General features: G+C 38.9%; 1 protein-coding gene and 1 long non-coding RNA gene across 8 annotated transcripts in view; one reads left to right on the top strand and one right to left on the bottom strand.

Annotated features, from left to right (window-relative positions):
• The window catches only part of LIFR (LIF receptor subunit alpha), a 140,991-nt gene that overhangs the window by 16,084 nt on the left and 99,600 nt on the right, over window positions 1-25,307 (bottom strand). For 6 of the 7 annotated variants that reach the window (XM_089496393.1, XM_089496352.1, XM_089496382.1 and 3 more), the window contains 4 exons: window positions 23,598-23,811; window positions 17,229-17,405; window positions 14,568-14,669; window positions 12,955-13,122 (listed from right to left, as the gene is read on the bottom strand). In XM_089496393.1, the coding sequence (XP_089352519.1) occupies window positions 12,955-13,122; window positions 14,568-14,669; window positions 17,229-17,405; window positions 23,598-23,811 (661 nt within the window). Of the gene's footprint in view, window positions 1-1,302; window positions 2,292-12,954; window positions 13,123-14,567; window positions 14,670-17,228; window positions 17,406-23,597; window positions 23,812-25,307 lie in introns of those variants that run through there. The other variant, XM_089496401.1, reaches the window with a different exon arrangement.
• Window positions 10,601-19,507, top strand: LOC149324098 (uncharacterized). The gene is made up of 4 exons (XR_016277821.1): window positions 10,601-10,710; window positions 17,701-17,811; window positions 18,992-19,168; window positions 19,315-19,507. It is a non-coding gene; the product is annotated as an uncharacterized LOC149324098 (long non-coding RNA).

The following is a 25,307-nucleotide window of genomic DNA, read 5'->3' as shown; positions in this document are numbered from 1 at the left end:
ATTCTTGTTCACTATGATTTTGATATTGGTAGGACATATGTCAATAAAGAAATGCTACACTGTAGAGAAATTTCACTAGTTTCTTAAGCAACTGTACTTTGAAATTTGGACAATCTACTGGAGAGACAGAAAAAAGGTTGTTGTGCACCAAGGGCTATTCCACAGGGCAATTGTTAGAAACTTGAGCTAAGTACCCTCCTTAGGGCAGAATACACTGTATCCAGCTGGGCAGTCCTGTACATTTCTCTCTGGGGAAAGCAAAAACTATATCATCTCAGGGTTAAAGAGTATGCAGCCTCAGGTCCATTTTTGTGGCCCAGAAGGTCCACATCTTTTTTAAAAATCCTGTAACTAAAGGCCCTTTAGGGGATATAGAGACACTTTCACTATATTTTTACACCTCCCTTGGCTATTTTAGGCCTGAGGATGCCTTTTTTCTGTAACAAGAAGCTAAAATCCCCAGCAGTTGCCTGCCCTTGTATGATGTATTTACTGCCTTGAGAGTTTTAATCCCAAAACTAAAGATATTGATCTTTCCTAAACTATATCATGATTTTTTCAGGTACTATCAAAACAGTGCTCTTGGTGATTATAGTTTGTATCTTGAGAAGATCTTGGGGATGGGGATTATTTAGATCCCCATTACATCAGAAATGACCAAAATTCTGCATTAGACATACAACTGATGTCATAGCTATGCTCTCTTTCCTGATCCAGCTCCTGAAACCCACCTTAAAATCCAGGTAACTATACTAAGGGCCAGAGTTCTGTAGTGCTGGAGGGCAAGTTGCTGAAGGATGATGTGTCCAGTCTCTTTCCACCAGCAAGCAGCAGTGCAATGAGCAGAAACAAGGACACCAGTGGAATCCTGTCGTAATCCCTTGATACACTGTGGTTAATTTGTGGGAAATTGGAAATACAGTATCATCCTTCAGTGTTGCATTCACCAACACTGCAGAACTGAATCCCTAAGGTTTCTTGGACTTTAAGATGGGCTTTAGGGGGATTTGTGGTTATGGCAATGGTGCTATGATTGTTAATGGGATTACCAAACAGGGATGAAGTTGTAAAACTAGATTATGACATCATAGCTGCCTAACAAGATGCCACTCAATATTTTTGTTTAGGAATAGCACTGACTTTGTAATAGTAATGTTATCCGAGAGTTCATATTTCATATCAAAAGTATGGGATATGTGGGGTGGCCAATAAGCATAGAGGAAATGATCCTTTTCTAGCACTGAAAATCCTCTGTTTTAAAGAACAATTAAATAGCAGAGAAAAGGTAACAGAGCAGTTGTTTTAATGCAACAGCAAGAGTGGTCAAGTAACACCCTTGTAACTGTCGTGTTTTCCTCAAGTTGTTGTTGGGATGCTAATTCCCTCATTCATAACTTTCCAACACATTTCCGTACTTTAGTACATCCAATACAAGGGCTGCTGAGAGCAGATGGAATTATATTCCACTCAATCTTATAAAAATATTTTTCAGCCCACTGTAGCATCATCTCATTCAACATGCATACTTAGTAAGTCTTGCATAAATTTTGTCTGAGGAACTCGTAGAATCATCTCGTTTAACTTGAACATCAAGTAAATCTTTCCAAAGTATTTCTGGGGATGCTGTAGTATTGTCACATCCAGCAGGCACACACAGCAAATCTTGCAAACTTATAACTGAATGTATTGTAGCATTGCTGCTGTCTGAACCAGTAGGCACAAAAAGCAAATCTTGCAAAATTGTATCAAGGTATAATTGTAGCATCATTGTTGTCTCTTCCAATCGGCATGCCTAGGAAATCTTCCAAAATTATTTCTGAGCCTACTGGAGCATTGTCAGATCTGGTAGGCACAGCTAATGTATCTCACAACATTTTATCTCAGCTCATAGTACTGTTGTCTGCTTGAGTTGGCATGTTTCATATATCTTGCAAACTTATATCTCAGTGCATTATAACGATGTTCCATCCAGTAAGCATAACTAGTAAATCTTGCAAAATAATTTCTAAGTACATTGTAGTGTCGTTGCATCAAGTAGGCATGACTAGTAAATCTTGCAAAATGATTTCTAAGCATATCGTAGCGTTGTTGCATCCAGTAGTAATGCCTAGTGCCTGTTACAATATTATTTCTAAGCTTGTTGTAGCGGTGTCTCATCTGATAACGATGCCTAACACATCTTAAAAAGTTATATCTCAACGCACTGTAGTGTTTTTTCATCCAGTAGGCATGCTTCACAAATCTTGCAAATTTGTATCTGAGTGCACTGTAGCGTCGCCTCATTGCTCTCACTGTAAGTTTGGGTATTTCAGAAAGATTTTGTGCATGCAAGGGAAAGAGGGAGACAGAAATATAGATTACTTTAAAAATGAAGGTTTTTACATTTCAAAAAAGTTAGGCGATAGTTGCTTTTTTCTAAAATAAAAAACTACTCCGTCTCTGTAGTAATTCTGCTTTTACCATGTTTCTCATGTCAAGAAAGAAACAAATAAAGAATATAATCCAGACAGACTTTTCTTACTTTGTCTTCACATCATTTTTATGTAAAGAGGCATTGAGTAATAGGTGGTCAAACTGCCTTAAAACAGATTGACTGACTTTTCATGTGTAACCCCTAAATTGATGCTTGCTAGTTTTAATGTAAAACATCTTGCTGCAGCTAAATGTGTGTTGTGCATCAGGGTTTAGTTGTAGATTGTTGTTGCTTTTAAATATTGTCATATTTGCATTTTAACTGATCCTGTAACATGCTCTAAATTACAATATGTACTGTAATGAGTATTTTAAGGAACATATCAGGATATAGCATTTTATTTTAAAAGATATTTAAAACATTCCCTTTTCCTGAAATCTTCTCACTGCTTCTGTTATTCCCTTACTCTACTCTACATTCAGAGAACAAATATCCCTCCTTATATAAGGCCACACTTAGAAAAGAGAAGAAGTAACAGCTGGTGGCTTGAAACCAGGACAGCAAAAGTACAAATAATTTCTGCCTCTAGAAACAGTGCTTTATCAAGTGCACATTTTTAATGTTGCTGCACAGTCCCAGTCACACATCCACTCCAACACAGAAGTATGTGTACGCTTGGAAAATATACTGTAACTGACACAAGAAAGAACTAGAGTTGGGTCTACAGACAAGATTTATCACAGATAGACAATGCTATCTTTTTCACTTTCAAATGTTCAAAGAAAATGTATGAATTTTGATAAGTACTTGTCAAAAACAAGTTGAATAAAATTCTCAGCCATTTGGGCATGTTGAATTTGATAGGTACAGTGACACATCCAGCATAGAGGGAACCACATTGTGAAGATGTTGCAATGCTAATTCAACATCACAAAAATGGCTGAATGCACTGGAATTAGAACCCAAACTTTTAAGAGTTAACCATTTAAAGCTTAATCCTTCTTAAAAGACAACTTTATTGTTTTTCCCCCATTGAACATATGTAATGCACTTAGTTTAGTTGCCTAAAATCTGAAGGTGAAAAAATAATAACCTGATATTTGCAGGTTATTTTCTTTTCTTAACAGAAAACCAAAATATACATGTGTGTTCTCATGAATAGTATTGCAATGAATTGGAGGACTTTGTAAATAAAATCTTGGTTAGTGCAATTTCTTTCTACACCTTGTGTAAAGACTTTATGGAGTCTCTTCCTAGCTCTTATTCTCTCACTCACTATTCCTCATTGAGCATGTCATTCAGTTTTACTTTCTCCCATATTCTTTCCATCAAATTTATGGAGTGAGATGAATGAAACTTGAGGTGCCAAACAAAATGTATTAAAACCACAGTGCATTTGAATATGGATACAGCTGCAAGGAAAAAAAATCTACTCAAACATTAGGAAGAGCTTCTTTACTGTAAGAACTATTTGACAGTAGAACAGACTGCCTTGGAGGGTGATGGCCTCTCCCCTCCTTTGGATTTAAAGAGAGGTTGGGTGGTCATTTTCCAGGAGTGCTTTATTTTTGCATTCCTGCATGGGAGAAGTTTGGACAATATGGCTCTTGTGGCCCCATCCAATTCTATGATTCTATGAGTCCACTTATTCTCACTTATTCTGGGCCATTGAGAAGATGGTACTTGAAACCTGACTGAACATTTAAAGGGAACATAACATTTGTTACAATTTATGAGATTATTCAAATATCTGACCAGTACAAAATTGTCAGATTGATCCAGCCTTCCTTGATCTGGGCCCCTCAGACGTGCTGGACTACAACTCATCTTCTCCATCTAGCATAGTTATTGGTCATGCTAGCTGGGGATGATGGAAATGAAAGAGTGACATGCTAGGGAAAAATAGATCAATTTAAGATTGGATCAGAACCTAGGTGTAACCAGAAAGCAGAAAGAGAAGAAAAGGGCATTAAGGATTTTGGCAGGCAAAGCTGGTGGCCTAAATATGATAGGTCAAAATATATCTGTGAAGAACACCTTATAGAGTACAGCAGAGGAGATGAAAGAGAGAAAATAGATACTGAAAGACAGATTAAAATGGTAGTCTTAGTACTGGTTTGTTCCTGTATAGGAAGGATAGAAACAGAAAGTTTGAAATGCTATGGAACAGTAGGATGGGACCTATTTGGTTCCACTTTTCAAAAGCAGGCAGGCCTGAAGCCAAAGCAAAGTGCATGGAACCAGATATTATTCTAATTGGTGCAGAAATTTCTGCACCAAACATAAAGAGCACAGCTCATTTCTGTGCATCTCTATTCAGGAGTAACCCAGTACAATAGCTCTTGGGGCTTTAAATAGTCTCTGTTCCTCAAGCACTGGCTGGGAGATTAACAGCGATATAAAGTTGTAGTCCAGATGGGGAAACCTACAGTCAGTTCCAGATCTTCTGGCCTGAGGTTTCCCATTCTTGCCCTGGATTTCAATTCCAGATTTTAAGCTTGTCCTTTTGTACCAGGGAACTGGAAGAATGTGAGAATGAAAGGAAGGAAGGAAGGAGGAAATGAGCTAAGTGTTGGTAAAAAGTTGTGTAGAAATCCCATCTCTAATTCTACACACTTTCTGGAAAGGAAACCTCTCTTAAAACCTTAGTTGAGGGATTATTCCCCAAAATGGATTGTGAGTTAGATAAGATTTATGTACCCTCTCTTTCACTATCCACTAATGACTGTCCAAGTGATGGTGGGGGAGATTTGAAAATCTTTAAGTTATTTTCATTGCATTTGTCAGAATCCCACCAGCCTACTTATCCTGTATACATTCGGTATTTGGTCACAAGGTGTCATCTCTCCCCCCTTTCAGTGTGGAAATTCATGTGGATATTGGCACATCCTTTTCCTGATCTACATATTTTAATGCATTCTTCTTAACAGACAACTTTAATGCTTTTCTCCATTGATGAATATGGGCTTGTCTGCCATTTTCAAATATATGTAATGCATTTAGTTGCCAAAAATCTAAAGTGGAAAAAATAATATTCTGACACATGCAGTTTCCTTTTCATGACAGAAAGCCCAAATATGCATGTGTGTTTTCATAAACAGTGTTGCAATGAATTAGAGGAATTTGCAAATAAAATCATGGTTAATACAAGTTTCTTTCCAGACCTTCTGTAAGCACTTTATGGAGTCTCTTCCTAGCTCTTATTCTCTCACTCTCTCACTCATTCATACACATCATGAGGTCTTCAACTTGGTTAGATCAGGATTTACCATGCATAGTTTGATCAGATTAGTGGTTCAGCAATCAGAAAAGCATTCACAAGTTCTGGAGTCCCTGTTGTTTGCATACTGGTGGATCAGAACTGGGTGAGCTCCTGAAGATTTACTCAGAGGTCAACAACAGAAAAAAATACCCTTAAACTCTGGGTAATATTCAGTCTCATTTAGTGAACCTTCTGAGACAAAATGAAGATATTAGTCTCAAGATGTGTGAGGAATTTTTGATAAATAATAGGGCAATCAGGCTTCTGAGGAAAACTAAGGAAATTGTCCTGTTTGCTCTCTATTTGGAGAGGGCTCACAAGTATGGGCATGTCTAGTAATCGTCAAGAGAAAATTGTAGAGATGAAACAAGCAGATAAATGTCCTGGCTTTATTAGAGCCCCTGCTGTACAAATCCCACTGCCAAATGAGGTACATGGCCTTTCCTGAAACATCACACTGGCTGTGAAAATCCTTTTCAAGGAAAGCCAGGTTGTCTTCATTCCAAATCAGTTTAGACAGGTAGTAAAAACTGCATAGTTTCACTAGGACTCTGGCTTTTAAAAATATTTTGTCTCTTTTTAAAATAATTATTTTTGCTTTTTGTCTTATATTGATGTAATTTTAATTGGATTTTATGTAATCTTATATTCACCTGAGGTCAGAAAGGCAACATATTAATAAATAATAATCGTTAACATGCACACAAAAGATATTAATAAATAATAATAGTTAACACACACACAGTATTTTCAGCCTTGAAACAAGGTACCAAATTTCTGTGGTCTCTTTTCATAGAGATACAGTAGTGGCTAATTCCTTAGAGATGCATTCTCTCAAACTAGAAGTTAGACTATCTTCCATGTAAGTACAAACCGTCAAAAGTAATAAAGAAGAGTGTTGACTAACATCATGCAATGCATAGTGCTATAAAATAATTCAAGTGTAAAACAGTGCCTTATAAATAAGATGCAGGAAAAAGTACACTTTTTCAATAACAGAACAAAGGAAAACTCAAACAACACTGATAATACTGAATGGTACCTGCAGTAAGCCATAGAACTGGGTTACTAGCATTCAAAAATCTATTTTTGTTTACAAGAGTAGCACTGCTTCACCTTAAAATTTCTTTATGACCCAGTTACTGCATACTGCTACTTTGGTCTACCAGGCAACTTGGAGCTTGTAGTTCTTAAAATTGTTGTCAAGTGAATCTCTTACTATGAATAGGCCCAGCTCAGCAAAACAGGAGAAAGTGTTGGTGTAGCAGTTGTACAAAAAGATTCTGCACATTTCTCAATTCGGGGGTGGTGGGGGGGAGAAATAATGAGGCTTGTAAGAGAAATAATGAGGCATACTGCATTCTGTGTGTCTGAAATATGGTCCAACTGAGTAGCCTTGCCTTCTCTAGGACAGTGAAACAGTTCTTCATGAATCCACTGAATGTAACATTGGTGCCAAGAACAGCAATGGCCACGGTATGGATAGAGTCCCTTATACATTTGTCTTGTGTCTTGGAAGGCAGTGCAGTTATCATCAACCCTTCCCTATGATTTCTTTTTTTTAAAAAAATCATATTTATTGAATCATAGAATCATAGAGTTGGAAGAGACCACAAGGGCCATCCAGTCCAACCTCCTGCCATGCAGGAAATCCAAATCAAAGCATCCCCGACAGATGGCCATCCAGCCTCTGTTTAAAGACCTCCAAAGAAGGAGACTCCACTACACTCCAAGGGAGTTTGTTCCACTGTCAAACAGCCCTTACTGTCAGGAAGTTCCTCCTAATGTTGAGGTGGAATATTTTCCTGCAGCTTGGATCCATTGTTCCTGGTTCTGTTCTCTGGAGCAGCAGAAAACAAGCTTGTTCCCTCCTCAATGTGACACCCCTTCAAATATTTAAACAGGGCTATCATATCACCTCTTAATCTTCTTTTCTCCAGGCTAAATATACCCAGCTCCCTAAGTCGTTCCTCATAGGGCATGGTTTCCAGACCCTTCACTGTTTTAGTCGCCCTCTTTTGGACACGCTCCAGTTTCTCAATGTCCTTTTTGAATTGTGGTGCCCAGAACTGGACACAATATTCCAGGTGGGGCTTGACCAAAGCAGAATAGAGTGGCATTGTTACTTCTCTTGAGCTAGACACTATACATTTCTTGATGCAGCCTAAAATTGTATTGGCCTTTTTAGCTGCCGCATCGCACTGTTCACTCATGTTCAGCTTGTGGTCTACTTGGACTCCCAGATCCCTTTCACATGTAGTCTCATTCAGCCAGGTGTCCCCAATCCTATATCTGTGCATTTTATTTTTCTGCCCTAAGTTCAGTACTTTACATTTCTCCGTGTTGAATGTCATTTTGTTAGCTTTGGCCCAGCTCAGGTCATTTTGAATTGTGATCCTGTCCTCTGGCTATTCCTCCTAATTTGGTCTCATCTGCAAATTTGATAAGTATGCTCCCAATTCTGTCATCCAGCTCACTGATAAAGATGTTGAATAACACTGGCCCCAGGACAGAGCCCTGTGGGACCCCACTGGTCACTTCTCTCCAGGATTAAAAGGAGCTATTGTTGAGCACCCTTTGGGTTCAGTCGGTCAACCAGTTACCAATCCATGTAACCGTTACTTTGTCTAGCCCACATTTAACATAATCTAAAAAAAATATACAGCAAGGCAGAATAAAGCCAAAATGCAAAAGAATAAAATGATTTGTAAAGTTCCATCTTACAATGCTACATGCAACCCGGGTTAATCGAAAATAAAATAAAATAATTAAAAATAATTATTAGTAGTGGAACCTATGACTTCTTATTATCAATTTTGTAAGGCATTTCATATATTTTCTCCCTTGTTTCCGTTATGATCTTAATGAGTTGCTATGTCAGTTGAACTCTTGTTTTTATCTTTTTCCTGAACCTCATACCCCTTTGTGTATTGTTCAGTGATGCCTCTTCTTCTATCTCCTCAGCAGATGGAACGTCATCTAATGCAGAGACAGGAACGGTAAGGCCTTCCAGATGTTGTTGAACCAGTATTGCTCAGCAGTGTCTATGATGGCAAGGGTTGCCAGGAATTTAAGAACAACTACATCTGGGGACTCACACAGTTCCTATCCCTGGTCTAATGGTTGTTCTTCAATCATGAATGCATCATTATCCCAATCTGGACCCTACATCCCATGTTGTAGGGGAACATGAGTACCATTTATTATTTCAGTTACTCCACCTTCCAACTCCTATATGAGATTTTCCACTGTAGAAAAAGTAGAAAATTAGACAGAAGAAATAAATGTTGCTGCTGTAGAGTAAGCAAGGGGATAATGTTGGCATGGTGAAGTCAAATTTAGGGATAGATCCCTAAATGCTGGGGTATCCCAATTGAAGTATTTTTCTATGAACCCATGTAAGGTGAAGATTAAGTCCTGAAAAGTCAAGTAGTTTAGAGGTTCACCTCTGGCAACACATTTAGGTCAATATAGCGACATCTGACAGCCATCCTCATGGTTCTCTTATCAAGCTGGTATCAAAGCTTAGCTCAAGTTTCAGAGCTGTCTTGTGTTCCTCCTCTTGTTCATTTCATTTATTTAAGGCTGACATGGTGCTAGGACTAGGCTGGTCTACAACATATATGTCCATGGTTGCAAGGCTTCCCTGGGACATGGAGCAGTTAATGCTAAATTGTTCTTCCCACAGTTGCTGTCCATCATTGTTTAGAGACAGTACTGTGGGAAGGTGAGCTGGGTGTGAAGTCAGGCTAAGGAGCCATTGGTTAATGAGATATTTGTAGATATCAGTGGAGCTGTCTCAGAGAAAGCAAAGTTGCTTCAGAGGATTTAGCATGCCACAGTCAAAGCTTTCCTGTGAGATGCCCATTCAAGCACTGCTAAAAATCTCTGATCAAGTAGATACCACCATCCCTTGTGGCAGTCTGCTACATTGTCAAAGAGCTCTTTCTAACAAGAGGTTCTTCTTAATGTTTAGTGGGAATCAGCTTTGTTATCATTTGAATCCACTGGCTCAGGTTCCATCTTGTGGAGTAGCAGAAAGTAAGCTCACCCCATCTTCTTCATGACAGTTTTTCAGTGTTTAAAGATATGTATCATATCAAGAACAAGCAATGAAGTCTGCCTAGCCAGCAACCAAGCTTTCTGTCTTGGGTGCTGCCATTTGTTTGCAATACTAATGCCACTTCCCACAGTATACTTGGTGGTCACATTTCTTCTGTACAAAAGAATGGTTGCTAGTTCATTATACAAGGGTACGGTGCCCAGATCTACCAGGGCAGAAGGATTTGGGGAGCTGTGTCCAAAAATATAAATTTTCCCAAGTTGTGGTTCTACCTCAAAAAACATATTGTGAGTAGTAGTTTCCTTCCTTCCTTCCTTTTTTTTTTTAAAAAAGAATATACACATTTTCATGTCACTAGTGAACTAAAGATGGTTACATCTCTTTATTTTAATATCTTCCACATTTTTAAAAAATATCAAGTTCTTTCTGTCACATTTATGAATAAATCTGTAAATTTTGATGAGTTCTTATAAAAACAGTGAGACTCAACAAATAAAGCTGTTCCTAGCATGCTGTACAACCCTGTCCTGTAGCTGTTGAAGGTAAGGAACCTTCATAGGAATAAGTGTGTCAACCATATATCAGTGCCACAAACACTCTGACTATAACTGCATTCAAATTCAGAGTTGTGGGAGCTAAGCCCTCTGCTTGGATAAATCTACCCAGCAACATTATTATCTGTGTGGAGTGTGCCATTCATATATCAGATTCATGAAGAAAGAAGCAAATGTTAGTAATCTATTTTAAAAATAATAATGATCTGAACACAATGCTTCCTCTTTCCTAGACCAAATGCTTCATGAGTGAAATACTATCTCATTGTTCATATTCTAAGTTCCTGTTTCATGTCTGGGCTGTTTAATAATTGGACAATCTTCTCTTTCTTTCCTTCATATATGGCTATTTGTCTCAGACACACCAGGAACGACATAGAAGATCCTGTTTCAAGAGACCTCCAAACTACCTCATTGGGTAAGGATGGTTTAGCAAAATGGTCCATGGTCTTCCTTTTTTCCCCTCTTTGCAAGACTGTGGCCAAATTATACAAGCAACTTGGAGAGGGAGAGCACATCAGGGAGAACATAGGCAGTGAAAGAAAGTCTGTTCTCAGACAGAGTGAAGAAGCAAGACAAGAGCTCAAATAGCACTAGTTAGAGCAGTTGTACAGGCAATTTTGTTTTCCGTCTCTCCAACGGTGGATGGAAATTCAAAGCACTAAAAGAAACCCATCCATATTTTGAGTGTCCCAGACACACTTTTGTGTTATAGAATGTACACAAATATAGACCTACAATATTGGTTAATGCAAAACATTGTCACCTGCAGAAGAGTATACAGTGTCCCCCAAATTTCAGTCACTTACTATGTATTTTTTTCCATTATACTTTAGACAGATAGACATTGTCCTAATAAACCTGTTTATCTATGGGGAGGAGGGGATAGCAGGATGCTTTTCTGACCCAATGTAATGTACAAAAATTTCCCAAGCCATGATAAAGCAAAGCAGAGGTAACGGATTCCAGTTGTCATTAGATTGGCCCCATTCAAGGGAAACTGAAATTTCATCAAACAGGTGGGCACTGGAATTTAATTGGGTCAAGAATTGCCCAAAAATAAAAGCAATTTGTGTTTTATTTTGTTTTGTCTAATTTTAATTTATACTTTGTCCCACCTTGTGTTCTCTGAGTCTGGGTGTTTGGGTGGAACAATTTGGATTCTGCCCACATGACCACTCCTTTTAAAATGGGGCATTTATATACCATACCATACAATGTCCACCTTTCGAACAATGCAAGTTAATTTATCCTACTGCATTGAAATTAAACCAGGATAGACCAAGCGAAATGACAAGCTGGCTACAAACCATGGTTTCCGATGATAGTTTGCGGGACATAAAATCACAATCAATTGGCTGAAACTGTTTCAGATATATCAAGAAGTTACAATTAAAATAAACAAAGCAGAACTTTTAATTACAACCATTGAAATCCATTTTGTATTTTAAAACTTTTTTTCAAGAGTTCCACATGATAATCATACCACAGTTTGGTCAGGACACAGACCATACCGTTAGAGCAAATGCTAGTTGCTGAGGACTACAATGGCCTTAAATGTGATTTGGAAGGATTGAACTCCACACTGCACCTAGGTGCACCCTCAACCCTTTTGAAAAAAGAAATTGCTTTAGCAGGGTCAACTTTATCACATTTTTGATTCTCTGGCTGGTCTAGGGCTCAGAAGAAGCCTTTGAAAAATGCACTAAGGGCCAGAGCAGATGAGCAGGAAAGAGCAGCCCAAGTCCATTCCAGCCAGAAGGAGGTCTGAACTCTGCTAACTGCATGACCCACTCTCAAGGTGAGCCATGTTTGCTGGGGCCGACAGGCACTTCCAGGAGCTGGATTATTCAGGCTCCTTTTTGCTCCAGTCCAAAGGAATGGAGTACAGCCTCAGTGTGGCTTCTTGTCACTTTGGAGGCATACATCATCTAATTAGAATGTCTCCAAAGTGGCTGAAAGCCACTTCATTAGGACTGTGTGTGTCACCCCTGAGTCAGTGGAGGAGTATTGTGTGCCATTGTAGAAATCACAGTTTTGAGCAGGATCCCTGAGGCAAATGCAAAGTTTGCTATAGCCCTAATATTTCACAACTAATTAACTAATTTATTCTACCAAAAGTGGCACTTAACAGGATTATCAATAACAAGATACAAAATTCAAAACAAAGTCTTGATTAAAAATATATCACAAAAGTCTATAAACTAAGAATAAAAAAGATCTAGTCAGCACCCAACCAATTAGACCCCTTTCAGCATCCAGCTTGCAAGGCCTGCCTGAATGGCAGTAGAAGAGAAGTCAACCTAGTGTCCACCAGCAGGCAGTTCTAGAATCTGAGAATGGTCATTGATAAGGCCCTCTCCTATATCATGACTACATGTATCTTTGATGATGGCAAAGCTTATAAAAGGACCTCTCCCAAAGACCTTAAAATGGGGGCAGGCTCATATAGTGGGACATGGCCTTTCAAACAGCCTTGCCCCAAGATGTATGCTATGAAAAGGTTTGCTGTTGCATGTGTAATGAATTTGGAAAACTACATATCTTCATGCGTATTTCTGCACCTCTAGGGCCTATCAATGTAACCAAACTTCTGTCTTGCTTGAAATTTGGTTCCTTTAAAACCATATTTTGTGAAAAATGGTAAAATAACATTACTTACCTGACTCAAAAGTTTTTGGCTTTGTGGTGCCTTCCTCTCCTTTTCCAAAGTGAAGCAAATAGCCTTTTAAAAAGCCCCGGCTCTTTTCAGCGGGTATGCCTTCCCATTTTATTAAGATTGAATCTGAAGTTGTTAGCTCTACATTAAACACTGGTGCAACTGCTGGTTCTGTGTGGGAAGCAAATGGGAACAAAATTGTGTGTTTGTTCTTAAAAAGAGAGAGATGTAACCATTATGGTAAACTGAGTGCTCTGATCTGCTGACTTTCAGGTCTGAATCCTGTTGGTAACCCTAATTAGAGTAGGTCCACTCAATTATATTTGGGATAATAATGAGTCAACCTGTATGCATATATGGTTGATTTAATAGGTGTGCTCCAGTTGGGAGTACAACAGGATTCAGACTTAGGCATACAGGTAATATATTCTATTTTACTGTACTGCTGAAGCAGTACATATAATCAGAATACAACCTAAAACATATATTTATATGTGCAGTATATATTTATATGTGCAGTATATATTTATATGCACAGTTATGCTTAACTAAGGTTATTCAGAAAGAATTCAGAACCTAATCACAAATTTTCCATGGCAAGAAATAACAAATTTCTTCTTGGTATTTCATTACTCATCTTCTCAAGTCACTTTTATTTGCCCCGTCTTCTAAAGTATTCTGCTCACAGAAAAATAATGCCCATGTTTCAGGTTAGTTGGACTATATCCTGCTAAAGGATGGAGATCGTAATTGCTAAAAGGAGCCCCTTAACTGCACTTCTCATTTTCAACTTGCTTCACTCAGCATGCATCTACACTATAGAAATAATACAGTTTGACACAACTTTAAGTACTGGAGCTCCAACTTAAGGAACCCTGGGATTTATAGTTTAACAAGGTCTTTAGCCTGCTTTGTAAAATAGCGTGTCATAAAACTACAAATCCCAGGATTCTGTAGGATGGAGCCATGGCAGTTAAAGTGGTGTCAAACTTTATAATTTCTACAGCTTATAAGCATCCTTATCCTTTATACATTTAAATGCATTTTTATCATTAAAAACAATTTCCCACATTTCACTTTATGAGATTGAACCACATTTTATTTTTTTGTAACGCTATGTGGAAAGATCAAATGATCCCACTAAAATATTGCTTGGATTTCAATTTTGAACAGCACAAAAATTAGATCAACCCATTGTTATGATAATATTTTAAAACTTGTATTTATATAGATCTGACTTTGTTCTCTCATTTATGATCTTTTTACTCGTTCTTCCTCTACATCCTTGAAACAGCATCAACAAATATGATCCATTCAGGCTTTCTATATTGCCATGGTGTCTATCTTTTCTCTGTATATCTCCAAAAGACAGTTTCAGCCAAGTTGGTGCAGCCTGCTTTAAGTAGGCTCATAGTCCCATTCTGGATCAAGATTAATGGTCTGGACTAAGCATTTGTTTAAACATATTCCAAGAGCAATGCACATATAATGTATTTTTATACGAGTCAGTTTGTTAACACACATCCTGGCTTTTGTTCAATAAACCCTAACTGCATTGAAATATATTTATTTTCTACCATTTAACAGCTTTTAATAAAAGAACAAAATGTGCTTACCCAATTCTTTTGTATAACCATCTATATATTTTAGTAGTTGGTATCCATTGTCTTTGCAGCCATAGACTGAAAAATGGTATCGGACACCTGGCTGAAAGAGAGCTGTGGGAAAGAATCAACATTGCATAATGTATTTTAAAATACTATTAATACACCAAAGAAATGTGCATTTTCAGTGCAAAAAAGAGTAAGACCAAGGTTATTTTAAGTATGGATTTTTGTCTATACTTAATAATACAGACAAAGTTTAGCCCATATTTTAGAGCAGAAATAGTGGAAAAAGAAATCCATTGATCAGTGGCACCCCCAGGGCTGGAGCAGTCGCCAAAGCAAGGCGTCACCTTTCCTATCCCTAAGGGGAAGGGCGGCCTAACTAGGTGTCACTTCTCTTCTGTGTGTCACCCGGTACAGTTTGCAACTCCCATCACACATATACACACACTGTGATGCCACTGCCTTTTAATGATTTTAATTCTCTAAAAAAAAAATGGGCAATTGCATCTGTGTACTGCATGCAATAATAATAATTTATATTTTCCGCCTCTCCCAGGTGGACCGAGGTGGGATTACAAATGGTGGTTTTACCCTGAACACATTGCAGTCCCCCAGCCCTTCCAAATCCTCCAAAATCTAAAGCAGAAGTGGATTTCTGCTCATCCCCTGCCCCTCTTCTACTTGTGCCTGTTTTGGAGCCTAATGTGACCCACAGAATGTTCTGGAGGCAGAAAATTGTTTTGCATAATCTCTCAAATGGTTCATCCTGTTCTAAAACAAAAGAGTTGCTCCTATGTGGCCAAACCTGGACATATCATATATACTTGTCTATAAATCTAAAAATTTATGCCCAAAAACTGACCCCAGAATCCCAGGTCAACTTATTTACGGGTGACTATGGAAATGTGATAGCAGCTCTTTCAGATTTCCCCATGCGGTGTGGAGAGGAGTTTAGCAAGAAAGAACCAAGCAGAAAGAGTCCTGGGTGACCGATTGATATTGCTGTTTGTTTAACAGTCCCTCTCCCATCCGCGTGTCTGCCTGAAATGAAAGCTCAAACAATGAAGAAAAACCTCTGTGAGAGTCTCTCTTGCCATATGCACACATACACACAAGGAAGAAACCTCCAAGTTTTACCTTTGACCCATTCATGGGTCATGGCAAAATCCATAATTTTGGCCCCAAAACCTGACCCCGACGTATACATGAGGTCGACTTACAGTTGATTATATACGATAAATAATATCTATGATCCATTAAAAAAAAATTCCAAGTTTCCCCAAGGAAAATTTCTGTTTGGTTGATTCTTATCCTGTTCAAATATAACAGACTTCAGGCATACCTACTAAGGACTTATCCTAAATGCATATTTTAGGATAAATTTTGTGCCATTAATATCAATTTTTCTCCATTTTTAAAAATGCAAATTGATTCAGAACGAAGATGGAACAGACTTACAAATGCAGGTCAAAATAACAGAGACCAGATATAGACTAATCAACCCTTTGCTAAGTCCTACATGGTTATTAAAAAATTCCTATCTGTGAGGTTTTAGGTATCTAGAAACCCTATGATAGCAGCTTAAAAGTTTCTATGCAATGCAGTGCCATAGCCAAGAATACCCTTCGTTAAGTGTTAGACTCCTTCCATTTCATTTAGTTGTAATAGTTGCTACCTTGTTGCATGGACTTTTAAAACTTAGAAGCATCAGTCAGTTGTTTCCATTTTTGTGATCAAATAGCTAATATTTCTATGTTTGGTGTGTGTAAATATGTCTTATTTCAGAATGGAAAATGACACTAGTTCTCCATATATAAATTTAGTAACAACTTCTAAAACCTCAGTGAGGAGAAACAGCTCTTCATCCTAGTCTTATTCTCACAATGGAGGTGAGACATTTCCCAAGTGTTAATGCAGTTTTGACAGGCTGTTTCCATGCATCAAGACAGTCTGTCTCTTGCAGATGAGTAATTTAGCCAGGTTTCCTCACATCTCTACTATCAATCCACTAAAGAGAAAGAGAAACCATCACATCCTTTTATATTCTCAGTGATCATTAAATTTGGGGAAATTAAAAATATATAGCAGGTATATTATCCTGTATACAGTAAATTTTATTGCATTGCTTCCTGTCAGTAGACTTGATCTAATGTATAGTTTTTGAATTCTGAGATGTCCATCAACATCACCCCAGATACTCAGCCACACATCAGAAAAACAGGGGAATGGAAGACACAAATAAAATGAGGGTGGCTGACTACTGTGGTGAATGATCCATTTTGGGGATTTTATTTTTTAGAAAATCTACCAGATAAAGCCCCCTACAGTCATGTCAACTAGACATTCATGTCAAGGGACTACCTTTGCCTTTTAAAACTGGACATGAAATGAATGGCAAGGAGAAACTATAAAAGAATCAAATGCAGAATCAGAGTATTCCCATCTCACCCTGTTCAGGTTTTTGGCAAGCTCCTTTTGAGACTTGCATGCCTTACACCAAATCAGATACTTATCCATTTAACCCATTACAGTCCATTTACCTCAGATTTCTGTGGACCTATTCCATTTACCCACGATTTTTTGGGCTGACCCCATACACACATGGTGGGTCTTATCAGGTTTCACAGTCCTTCAAAACAAAAGTAAACTTAAGCAATCGTTTCTTACCAGATCTGATTACAGGATTTGTCACATTGGAAGGAAATGTTTCCCAGTTGACAGCGGTACAGGGCTCTGGCCCATAACACCATCTCACTGTATAGCCACAGGTCACACTGGGGTCAGAAGGCCAAGCAACCTGAATGCCATCTTCTTTTGCAACTCCAGTCTCTGTTGGGACAGGACCTGTGTGACATGGGTAAAATAAAAGGTTATTCCCTTGATGTAGACCAAAGTTTATCCACTTGTTCAAAGTTTCTTATGGTTAAAACACAAAAAGGGTCCATAATAGTATCTTAGTCCTTAAAAGTCTTAAAGTGGAAACATCATAAAGTGTAATCTTCACAATATCTGCTTCATTCATTCTCTTAGGTCATGGGTGGGCAGGTACAAGGGCTCAAAGAACTGTGAACACAAAGGATGTGTTTTTAGACCACATCCTTGCCATATTTTCACATGCTTTTACTTCTGTACCTTTCAGGATTCTTTGAGTCTCTTTCAAACTTGAAAATAATTGGATTTCCTGCTTGGTTACTTCTTGTTTGAAGAACTGCATCTATAGGATGGGGAAGCCCTCCAGAGGATTAAAAAGGTAAGCGGCCTCATACAAAATATGTGGCCACAATGATTTGATACTTAAGAGTGAGAGCAGTGAAAGTTTGTGACTCTTTCTTACATAGCTGATAGTCCAGGCCCCATGAGACAGGGCAGCACAAAATCCATTTGTTTGGTATGCTGTTTCAGTACACATTGAATATCCTTTATCTGAAATGCTTCAGACCAGAAATATTTGGGATTTTTCCAGATGCGGGAATATCTGCATATATATAATAAGGTATCTTGGAGAAGATCTAAACATGAAATGAATTTATGTTTCATATACATATCACCTGAAGTTAATGTTATACATATTTTAATAGTTTTGTACATGAAACAAAATCTGTGTACACTGAACTGCCATTAAGCAAAGGTATTTTACCCAACCATGTGGATGATTTTGGAGTATTTTGGGATTTGGGATAAGGGATACTAACTCTGTATTGCTTTCGAGGACTTAACCTCACATCTAAACTATTCGCTTCCAAAGAAATAGTAACAAGAATCCAGACGGTTTTCAAGGAAAATAGGCAGGGAGGGGTTGAACGTTACACATCAGCATACTATTTCCATCTACTTGTTGCCAAAAATGACCTGTTTTGGTTCTTACCTGCTGGATAACTCCTGACTGAAGTTGACAAATGCAAAAATGTTAGCACACTTTTTAAAGATTCTCTCTAAAGTAGCAGCTCTCAGAGGAAATACTTACAAACACACAAATGCCCCATTCTCTCTGATAGGCATCCAAAGCATTTGCAGAATGCAGAGAACTCAGTCTGAAGTGACTGTCAGAGCATTTCTCAACTTTGCAGATGAGTCACTCTCCCTGATTATGAATCCATGACTCACAATGCTTCAGAATTGAGTTATGGTGTGAATAACGTAGAAATAGAGATTCAGTCATTCACAAAGAAGTTACGTAACTCTGAAAATGTTGTACCAATTTGTTCCGTCAAAGTTTGTGATCAACAGGCACTAAATTCATGCTGGACAATAGAACAGTACAAAGAGTGCTTCAATGACATGGGAACATTAGTTATAACTCATGCTAATGTTTTAGCAGTCTCAGTATTGTAACCCAGGCTCAATTGTAAATAAGATGGAAGTGAATACATAGTCTTCCACTGTTTTACTTCCTGTTTGTTAACTGTTGGTTCTCTTGTATCTGTTTTTAGACTACAAAGCCATTGAGGCAATGACCTGACAAACCTGTCCTTTGTGTTACATAAATAAACTTGTCTACAGAAGAGGTCCCATGCTTCTGACATGCATGTTTTCTTCAGAAGATCTTGACATTAGGACTGGCAGCAGCAATAGAAGGGCTAATCCAGAGAGGGTCAGAAGAGGCCTAGGTGGTAATATTGACCTTGTTATCAATTTTTACAGGATCCATCCAAGTTCATGTTGTTGTTTTTTGCCAAATGTTATCACAGAGTATATAACAAATGCTATTTGATGTTGCTGAAGGGGAAAAAAATGTTTCTTTTTTCTTTGCCAGATAGTTGGACTCCATATCAGGTATGTCACAGGCACGAACCTGCAGGACCTGAGCAAAGCAGTGGAAGACAGGGGAGTCTGGAGATGCCTCACCCACGGGGTCACCATGAGTCAGGATCAAATCGAGGCAGCTAACAACAACAAACTTTTTCCAAGAATTTTGGTATAGACTGAAAACATCTAGATTCGCAATTGCATGCTTTGTGTCTCTATGTTATATTCAAGTCACTGAGGACAATATTGTATGTAACTAATAAAACAGATTGTAGTCTACAAAAGCTTGTACTGCAAAGGCTTACAATGTGCTAAATTTGTTCATCTTTAACATGCCACAAGACTCTTTTTGTCCTTGTTCTGACAGAGTAACAGGAACAACCCTCTGTAATGTGAACTAAATGAATGCAAAACAACAACCCCCTTTATAAAATTAATTTTTAAAAGCCTATTGCCTTCAGAGAGACATGAGCATATAAACAAGGAGATTATGGCAAAGAATTCAGATCTCATATGGGTCACAGCTGGAGCAGTAACAAGATACTTTTTGTATCTCTTCCTCCCACTGGGATGCAAGAAAAGTCTTGGGTCACAACAGCCAGCGCAGCTGAGGAGGAGGGTTGCCAGGTCAAAGCTACAAAAATAAGAGATACTGAAAATTCAATGTACTACAAGAGAGGAGGAGTGTGGTTGTTCTTTCAAGTTCACATCTGGCTTTCAAGCTGTAGTCTTTTGGCCTATGTCCAAGATCGCCTGGGAAATGCAAGTATATTCCAGCATCACAGCTGCTCTTTTTCCAAAATAAAGGGATTTTACTAGTCTGTGAGATGCAATAAATACAGCATACTAGTGTGTTGCTTCCTCTCTCAATTTCACTTCTCCCTAGGGACACTGTTACTCTTATTCTGTAGGCGGTACAAGATTCACTTGGGACTGGCTCAAAAAGTGAGTTTGACACTGATCCGTTTAATGGTCAGAAGCACAACTACTAAGGAGCCCTGGTGGCACAGTGGATAAATGCCTGTACAGCAGCCACTCACATAAGGTTATGAGTTCCATCCCAGCAAGGAGCTCAGGGTCAACTCAGCCTAGTATCCTTCCAAGGTTGCTAAAATGCGTACTCAGCTTGTTGGGCACAATTAGCTTACACTTTGCAAACTGCTTAGAGACTGTTTAAGTGGTATTAAGTGGTATATAAATGAAGATGCTATATAAATGAAGATGCTAAGGACAAAATCCTAATATATATGTCAGAAGGAGAGAGAAAAACCTCTATATTTTCTTAAGCAAACCAATCAGAGCTCTGCCTCATCATCCTCACCATTGCCTTCTCCAGATGATGATGATGATGGTGATGACGATGACAATGATGATAATATTGATTTTTAAAAATATTATTTCAAACTTCGAATTACTGTTTGTGAGAATTTCGCTGAAGCCATACGGACAAGGAAATTACAGAAAATGCATACATAGCCCAACATTCTTCAGTTATTTTCTTTCAGTCCATGAAAGGAGTTACTTAGGAAGAGAGGAAAACTACCAAGCGTTGTTGGTACTAGAGGGCATAGACTCCCTTCCATAAACAGAGCATATAAATGATGGAAGACAGAGCAGTGCTGTGCATCTTACATGGTCAAATACCTCTATATTTTTCAGAATTCACAATCCACCAACTTATTTAAAAAGAGGGAGAGGAAAACAGTGGGTCATACTACAGAAACATAAGCATGCACCACAGAGCTTTAGAATCCTCTCTTTTTACTCCAAAGTAGAATATTCTCACCTGGATCACTAGAATTTAAGCTTTCCCTCATCTGTTTTTATTTTTAAAAATGTTCTTACACATATAGGCGGGGTACAGACCGCCGCTTTGCAGCGGTCTGGCACCGCCGCCAGAAGGTCCGCGGGGGAGCCGGAGCCTTCAAACGGCCCGACTCCCGCGCGGACCGAAAAAAGAAGCTCCAAAATGGAGCTTCTTTTTGCGTCGCGTTTGCGACGTAGCGAGGCGCCAGGGGCGCGCTCGCTACGTCAGCAGCGGCGCGACGCGTCTGGACGCTGTGCGTCCGATGCGTAAAGATGGCGGCGCCCATGTAGAAGGGGCGCCGCCATCTTGTACGGACGGAGTCCGTACTAGACCATGGGGCGTCTAAAAGAGACGCCCCTTTTTTAAAATGGGACGTCCGGAGGACGTCCCAAAGGGCTGTTTAGAAAGCCCCTCTGTTTTTTACCAAAAAAAACGAAGAAAAAAAACCAAGACAAAACCTCATTAATACAAATTGAGGAATTTCCCCTTTATTTCCACTTACACTAAGTTTGTGTGCATGTGTAGATGTGTGTGTACAAGAGGCAAGTTTAAAAGAGAATTGGAAAAAAATTCACTGAGGTTAGGGCTCAAGGTTAGAGCTACCAATGGTTGCTGGCCAGGATGGCCAGCAACCAGTGTCAGTCACAATAAGTCCTGTATCAATTGCTGGGAAACATAAAATGGTGGATGCAGTCATATCTCCAAGCTGTCTTGGAAGAAACAGAATATCTTGATCCATTTCAAACTGGCTTTAGGACAGGATTGGCAGTTGAGACTGCCATGCTTGCCTTGGCTGATGACCTACGCCTGAACATCTACAGGGGTAGTGTGACCCTGTTGGTGCTACTGGATCTCTCAGTGGCTTTTGATACAATAGATCATGACATCCTCTTGGATCGCCTCAGAAGATTAGGAATTGGAGGCACTGCATTGCTTCAAATGGTATCTCTCCTCTCAATGATTGTCTTTAAACAGTAATGGACTGGATGCGGAAAAACAAATTGAAGCTGAATCCAGACAAAACAGAGGTACTCATGGTAGCGGCCCCGAAACCAGGTATTGGGATACAACCTCAAGTCCTGGATGGGGGTCACACTCTCCTCCAAGGATTGTGTTTGCAGTCTGGGGGTGTTACTGGACCCATTGCTCCCAATGAAGAATCAGGTAAACACGACGGTCAGGAGCGCCTGTTATCAGCTTTGGCTAATATGCCAGCTGCACCATTTTCTGGAAGTCAGGGCCCTTGAGACCATGATACATGATCTGGTAACCTCTCGTCTGGATTTCTGTAATGCACTCTACATGGGGCTACCATTGTGCTTGTCCCGGAAACTTCAACTAGTACAGAATATGGCAGCCAGACTGGTCTCAGGCACATCCAGAAGAGACCATATAACACCGATCTTAAGATCACTTCACTGGCTGCCCATTAGTTTCTGGGCCCAATACAAGGTGTTGGTTATTATCTATAAATCCCTAAATGGCCTAGGTAGAGTCTATCTTCGGGACTGCCTCCTTCCATATAATCCTCTTCATGCACTCAGGTTCTCTGGGAGGAATCTGCTACAGCCTCTAAAAACGAGATTGTCTCCGACCACCCAGAGGACGTTTTCGGCTATTGCTCCCAAACTATGGAATGGCCTGCTGGATGAGATCCATCATATTACCACCATAAACAGCTTTAAGAAAGCTGTTAAGCTGGATCTCTTCTGGCAAGCCTTTCCTAAATAAATTCCTGGCCACCAAAAGAAAGGAAATCCAGTTTTTGATTTGACCTCGCTATAGCCACAGTTTATCATTATTTGTGAATTTTAAGTGTTTTAATTTTAATCTGTTTAATTGCATTTTAAGGGGGTGGGAATGATGGTTTGTGTATGTATATTTTAATGTTGTAAGCCACCCCGATTGCATTTTGTAGATGGGCGGGATATAAATATTTATTATTATTATTATTATTATTATTATTATTCATATCCTACTGGTAGGCTTTCCATGGTACAAACAAAACAGGAGGCTTACACAGTAACTGGTACAATACAGGAGAAAAAACAAATAAACTAGTAGGTATACTATAAATCACTAAGTCCCACTGTAAATAAATACAGGAATGCTGTGATATTTCTAAATTAATATGTATGTCTAATTACTTGATTTGAATGAACATAAATTGATAATACAATTATCATATGATAAGAAAAATATAATTGAAAATTCCTAAACAAAAAACACCTTGCAAGGATGTACAGTGCTACAAAGACTGATTCTTCTATTTAGTCCATGACTGATAATGAGGATGAGTATCCCAATGATGCAAGTTCAATAACCAGTCTAACACAAATGGCAGTGTTCCATGGTCACAATGAAGGTAGGATTCTCATTTTGAAAAGCAAATGCTAATTTATTTGTTTGTTTTTAATCTCCTATGAAAAGTTACCCTCTCAAACAATATATTTTCAAAAATCTAAATTTCGTATTATACTTACCAACTGGAATTTCTGCACTATTTATTAGAGAAGGAGAAGAGAGACCAGCTTTATTTTTTGCCACCACTGTAAATATGTAGTCATTTTTTCCAAGCTTTATTTTTATGCTGTTCGAAAGTTCAGAAATTGACTGTTTCTTCATGGCTTCCTCTGGTACAATCCAAGATACTTCATAACCCTCTATCACTCCATTTCTATCTGGAACAGGTAGTGGCTGTTGAGAAAGCCATTGTAAAACATGCAGAGAATTAGTTTGAGGAAACAGAAAAAGGAATTTCCTCCCTATCCAGGGTCACAGTGTGTGTGTGTGTGTGTGTGTGTGTGTGTCCAGCTCTCTTCTATGCCAACATTCTCTGAAGAGGCCAGCCACAGATGCTGGTGAAATGTCAGGAATAAACTCTTCTAGAACATGGCCACATAGCCCGAAAAACCCACAAAAAACTATGGATGCCGGCCATGAAAGCCTTCGACTTCACAGAAAAAGGAGAGTTGAAAGAAAACAAAAATTGAAGAGTGAGCTTTCACAATGACTCTTTAAAAAAAAAAAAAAACAACCCTAGGAGATAAGAGATAGTTGCAGTCTACATGTTGAATACTGGACTAGTCATTCACCTATTGCTAGGAACTACCAACAAAGCAGACATATACAGTAGCAAGGGCATCTGGAAATAAGCATCTCTGTGAGTGTAAGACATAGTGTGCATTCAGTCCAGGCTCCAAAAAACAACCAGTTCAGAAATTTTCTGTGGACCAAGTATAGCTGGGAGCCTCACTGAGCAAGGAACTGTCATTTATTTTGGAATTTGAGATGACTGAATATAGTACAAGAGGCATTGTACAAATGTGAGCAGGGACAATGTGGCAATGATCTATTATGCCTTGGGCTAACAACCTGTGAGAGGCTGCACTAAATGTTCAAGCTACCACTGCGGCTGTATCTTATCTTGACTCCAGTGGCTAGAAAGAGATGCTCCCTCCATGTTCCAACTGTGGCCTTTGAAGGAGAGAAGAGCAGCCAGGCACAGCTCCACTGTGCCTATCCCCAAGCAACTAGTGAGAGGCCCTCCTTCCATTCATTGAAGATTTTCATACCAATGCTTATCATGGGATAAGTGCTGCCAGTAAAATGTCAGGGAAGCACGAGTGTGTGAAAGCCTGATGTGCTTCCTAAACAGCAGGGAATCGTCCCCTTGCCTCCAGTGTCCCTGAATCGTTCGGGGGACAGCAATTTGCCATGAATGCAAAGTTTCCAGTCATAGGAAATTGCTGCTCCCTGGAGGTGAGGAGACGTTTTCCTGCTATTTAGGAAGCGCATCAGGCTTCCAAACAAGCATACTTCCCTGATGTTTTACCAGTGTTTTACCAGTGCTTACCCCACAGTAAGCATTGGTATGAAAATCTTCATTGTTGTGGTCTCTGAGGGAGAGAAGAGCAGCCAGCATCTACTGGACTTAATCCACCCCCATTACTATCCCTCTTTTGCATGTGTATCCTTTCTTTTCAGATGGTAAGCTTATGATCAGGAAACTGTTACATTCATGATTTGCAAGTTGCTCTGGGAGACTTTTTGGCTGAAGGGTGAAGTATAAATACTCTAAATAAATAAAATCAAATAATAAATGTTTCCATACCCACCATAGATACACAAAATACACAAAAAGGAGGCAAACAACACTAGTTCTACATGAAATTCAGCATCCAAAGCTGACC

The sequence above is a fragment of the Sceloporus occidentalis genome, unplaced genomic scaffold (assembly GCF_023333645.1).
Source record: "Sceloporus occidentalis isolate IW3139 unplaced genomic scaffold, rSceOcc1.0.p SCAF_1, whole genome shotgun sequence".
Taxonomy (NCBI): Eukaryota; Metazoa; Chordata; class Lepidosauria; order Squamata; family Phrynosomatidae; genus Sceloporus; species Sceloporus occidentalis.
This window is presented reverse-complemented; position numbering and strand designations above follow the sequence as displayed.